Below are 5,000 nucleotides of genomic sequence, written 5' to 3' on the forward strand. Positions count from 1 at the left end.
TCGGTGAAACGGAAAAACGATAGAAGAAGAACCGTTGTACACTGGTAGCCGTCTACAGTAGTCTACACGAAACCAAACGAATTCCGAGAATAAACATGTCACCCGAATACTAGCGAACCAAATGGCAGCATTAGTTGTGAAAGCAATTGACTATCTTGAGTCGCCACTAATGCAGAACACATGTTACATCTTGCGAACATCTAGGTAAGACATTTTGTACCCAAGTTGGAGCACCAGTCGCCCGGTGGTATATAGTTTGTCAAACGCACCGGATGGCTTCTTGCTGCTACTTTCAGCGCTTCAATAGCCACATCTCGCCGGTCGGCAATCGGATTACGTGTGGACCATTTCACATCCATGCGTCGGTTTTGGGGCTGATTAATATTAATGTGACATCTGTGAGCAACAGGATTGAAATATAGAGAGGGGCAGCGTTTACCTTTCTCAGAAGAACGCACCATAATGTGGTGTGCAATGATTCGAATGCTAATAGCCACGGTGCGCCGTACCGAAGCCAATAAAACATTAGCCGCATTAGTTGCCGCTGAATTCATTAGCACTATGGTCGGTTGAATGAAGCTCTTCAAAGGGGATTTACTAAATTTATATTCATTCTCACAAGCGTTGATGAAGAGCGGGAAAAAAAATTAATCCATTCCTAATTAGTTGCACTAGCTCCCACGTGCCTATAATCGTTTCGTGTAATCGGATTCGTGGAATTTTCTGATGAATGTGGCGCCTCCATCGGTTCTGGGCGCCTCCATCGGTTCTGGGCGCCTCCATCAAACAAAGCTTGATGCTTTCAACGATCCAGCACTCCATCCATTTCGCTTATCTGTGGTACCACTTTAAGCGTCTATCACACCTTTTGCAGCACGCCAAACGAGTTGGCATGCTGCCAGGAAGCTATTGTCACACTTTGGAGCGAATAAATCCGTATTAAATCTATCAGCAAATTACTTGCTCACTACTTTTCGATATAAGCTCAACTGCCACTGCGTACTTGCCACTCAACTTTATCCGTTTTTCTCTCGGGGAATGAACAAGTTTTCACGTCACCTACGATTTGAGATAAAACATTCAGCACACACGTACGCACACACCCTTTCTTCGTCTTTCACGCCGCGCAGCCCAAGATCCGGCTCATTGTAGACCCGTTAGACTCAGGGGTAGCAAACTACTACACTGTCGAGTTTTACCACTCGAGCCAAGTTGAGTAGTAACTCAATTTAAACGCGCCAGATTTGCACGATGACTTTCTAGAAGGTCGCGTCGTTGAGCGCAGGGCAATTTGTGCTTTGAAAGTTGATTGGCTGAAAGTTAACGCAGGATGAGTTTGGGGCTGCTTTACAGTTTAAAAATAATATGGTTTAAAACGAATCCTTGTCCATCGGCGATAGCGGAAGAAGTCTACCGATAAGAGGCCACATAACCTCCAGCAAACCATCCGTTTTCGGACTACAGTATCGCCACAACTGTGCAGAACCGATAAGTCCAGCTCACCGCAGCTGCGGTGACCTGCAATCTAGCTGTTGCTGCTGAGATAAAGTTTTTCACCTCAGTCAGTTTCAGACCTTGGCGCTGGGACAATGGACTGCTTCAAGTGTAAAGTTCTCTCGTAGCATTAGTGGCACACATCTCTCGCTTCACACCTTCGTACCGGTGAACCGGTGCAGTTCAAAACTAATTTACACAGTACAATACCTAGAGTAAGGCTGCTCGTGGTTTTCCTAAACTAGATTTGACCCCAAAACGGGCGGATTCTCAGGTGCTCTATTGTTTCACAATGTACTACTCACCTTCACTGCCCGGGACGGGATCGGACGCATTCGACAGCATGCAGGTGTAGTAGAGATGACGCATCAGCTCCTCGGGACTGTCGTACTCGAGCCTATCGTACTGAAACGAAGAACCATCCTGGCCATTTTCGCCACCCTGCTCTCCACCCATCGCTGCCACCCGGCTAAACTGGCTCTCGTTATTGGCTGGGAAGAAGAGAGGAAGAGGACGCCCGATGAGACGGAGTGGCACTCGGTAAACACGTACACATCACGCGAATCGAATGAAATTGGATCAATCCATCTTAATTCGATATCCACGGCACTGTGATAGCACCAGCATTTTCTCGGATGGATAATGTTATTGCTACTGGCCGGTACATGCGCATGTAACGTGTATCAGAATCGTCTGTCAGTAAGTGATTTGATGTTCTTTTGCTTGCATTTCATTTGCCATTTTCTATGAACATCATCTCGATCAATTCCTCTTCATATCTGTGCACTAGCCCAGCTGGATGGCCCTAGATTTGTTTGCAGACATTCATCTCACCCACCAGCAACGGTATTAATTCCGATGTCCCTGCATACGAATCAGTCCGATCCGTTGCGTTGCTATTTGTCACAGAAACGGTCCGACTCATGCATGCATCCAGCAGCATCCAGCTTGATTGTGTCATTTTGCAGTACATTTTGAATACCGGTTTACGTTTTAACCGGTTCCAATCATCTTCCGACTTCTGGGAACGAATAATCATTCAGGAATTGCATTCAATTGCATTTGTAGACACGCATCAACGACCTGGGGCAACTCACACGTGGTACTGTTTCCCATGCTTCACTTGGTACCCGGTACGAAGAATTCGCAATCAGCTATCGTGCATCATCGTAATTCATTGCAAAAATATTGAATATTAAATCGAATTCAACCGGTGGGGTAGGGTGGTCAAGTAGGAGAGTTTTTTTTTTTAATTCATTGACAACAACGCAAGTGCAACGGAGTCAAGCAACGAACGGAATCAGATTAAAAGCTGCAGATAATTTAATGCATTTCCCGCGTGGGGAAAATGTTTCCATAGGCGTAAGTAGAGGGAGCGGATGCTGATAATAAGATTGCCGACCCGCTGAGCTGCGTTTAAATGACGTTTACTGCGCTGAGCCGGAGATACCGGAGTGCATTTGGCGCCACGGAATGGCAACATAAATCCTCATCATAATCCAATTACGCCACACGCAAACGATAACGGATCAATAATCTCTGATCCGAGAACAGTGCGCTTTCGTATCTTCCATTCTCGCGGATCTCGCTCGCTGTAATTCATGTTTTCCGGAACAGTTGGAGTGAAAACCCCAGGTGAGCATGAAAACATGAGCTAATTTCACGGGGAACGACGACGGTGGTATGTTCCTGGCGTAGAACGGAGAAGTGTCAACATTCCTGTTCGTGTTCTTCACCTTCGCCGAAAAACATTCCTATCGTGTGTTCTACGAGCAAGACCGGTGCCAGAATTTGCTCGATTTATGTTGATGTTTTTGTTTGCTAGCGGCATTTACGCTACGACGCCTAACTTAATGCCGATAGAACCGGGCCAGGCCAGGCTTACCCTCGTAATGTACCGACCGGTACCATATTTTACACATAAAACATAAATTATCTTCATTCCGATCCCCCTTTTGCACGGTTTGAGTTTGAGCTTTCGGAGTACCGATGGCGACCCTCCTTGCCTCGCGCGCCTCCTCCTCCTCCTCCGAGCGGCTGTCACGCGTTGTTTTTCGCACAATTTTCCTCCGGCAGCTTCTCTTTCCATCGACCGAAATTGAATTTCACTGAGCGTCTTGCCATGTCAGCTGTTTACGTTTCGGGTTTCACAGAATTTGTGGCCGCAGCCGAGGCGGTGCGGCGGCAAAAGTAAGAGTAAGTGTCTGTAAACGCACGAACGAAATTAAGTAATCGGCGAGAAGGATTTAGGGATGACTTTTATGAGATTTTATCAAAAAAGAATACTCCCCGGATCCGTGCCGGTGTCCGTGTTTTTACAGCGAAAAGTCATCGGAGACTTCTTTCGGACTCCACGTCACGCCCCGTTAATGTAACGCGAGACAGCAAACCGACAAGGCAACCGACGGACGACGGATAGCTCCAGGCAGCTACGGGGAATTCTCATTATCAACCACGATAGCACGATACTGGATTCGCTATAAATACAATTTAGTCATCACGAGCTGGGCAGTGGTGCTATGTGTTTATAGACCATTCTAATTACCCGTCCGTTCTGATCAACCATAAATAGATTCACAACCTTTCTTCGATTAACAGTCTTTCATCTCGCTACATGAGGAATATGCTGCTGCTTCACCTCTGCTACTGCTGCTGCTAATGCTGCTGTTAATGCCTTCGGTCGTAGCAAAACAACAACATCATTAGTATTACGATCTGCGGATTTGCTCGCAATGGCTGTAATCCTACGCATCTGAATCGATAGCTTAGAGCACCGTTACCGCTACTGTAGCACGGAAATCAGACGGGAGAGCCCGTACTCCAAGGGGCGTATTCGGGCGGAAACGGCAATTCGATACTCTAGCTTCCGGGACCGGTTCCGTCGTTGATAGGAAGCATATTCCCCGGAGGGGGCGTCAGCGCCTCATGGAATATGCACAAACGGGAACGAACTCAACTTTAACATTTGTCACACTCTTAGCAATTTGCCTGCAATTGCCGACCTTTAACCACACTCGAACACACGCGGTCAAGACCTTTCCGGATTGAGTACGATTCGATTCGAACTTTATAATCATTCCGCGGAACTCATCACAGGTGTCGAGGGTGTGCGTTCCGTGTAAATAATCATATTTAAACTCAACGCTCTCCTCTTATGGTCCGCACAAGTTAGAATCCGAATGAAAACAACACCCTCTCGAAGGAGCAACGGACCGGAATCCATTAGGACGCGTTGAATCGTAACAATCACGTTGGTGGTGCTGGTAAGTGATGGCATCCATATTTAATGGGCGTATATACTGTTTGCCGCGCAATTGCGAATTCAAATATTTACCGTTCACAAGATCAGCACGCAACAGTTCCATGGCGTCCTGGATCATTTCTGCTGCCGTCACACGACAAGAAACCAGAACCAGTGGCTGCTACTGGGGGTCTTGACCAGATTAATGGCTCTGCTCCATTCAATTAGCTACCGTGTTCACCGTTTCCGTAGAAAATCACTCTGA

At 46.9% G+C, this 5,000-nt stretch overlaps 1 protein-coding gene across 5 annotated transcripts in view; it reads right to left on the reverse strand.

Annotated features, from left to right (window-relative positions):
- LOC126581350 (calcitonin gene-related peptide type 1 receptor) overlaps positions 1-5,000 on the reverse strand; it is a 16,237-nt gene that overhangs the window by 10,812 nt on the left and 425 nt on the right. For 2 of the 5 annotated variants that reach the window (XM_050244934.1, XM_050244933.1), the window contains 2 exons: positions 4,829-5,000; positions 1,800-1,985 (listed from right to left, as the gene is read on the reverse strand). The exon at positions 4,829-5,000 is cut by the window's right edge. In XM_050244934.1, the coding sequence (XP_050100891.1) occupies positions 1,800-1,985; positions 4,829-4,874 (232 nt within the window). In that variant the 5' untranslated portion in view covers positions 4,875-5,000. Of the gene's footprint in view, positions 1-1,799; positions 1,986-2,332; positions 2,580-4,039; positions 4,169-4,828 lie in introns of those variants that run through there. The other 3 variants (XM_050244937.1, XM_050244936.1, XM_050244938.1) reach the window with 3 other exon arrangements.

Source organism: Anopheles aquasalis, chromosome 2, assembly GCF_943734665.1.
Source record: "Anopheles aquasalis chromosome 2, idAnoAquaMG_Q_19, whole genome shotgun sequence".
Classification (NCBI taxonomy): Eukaryota; Metazoa; Arthropoda; class Insecta; order Diptera; family Culicidae; genus Anopheles; species Anopheles aquasalis.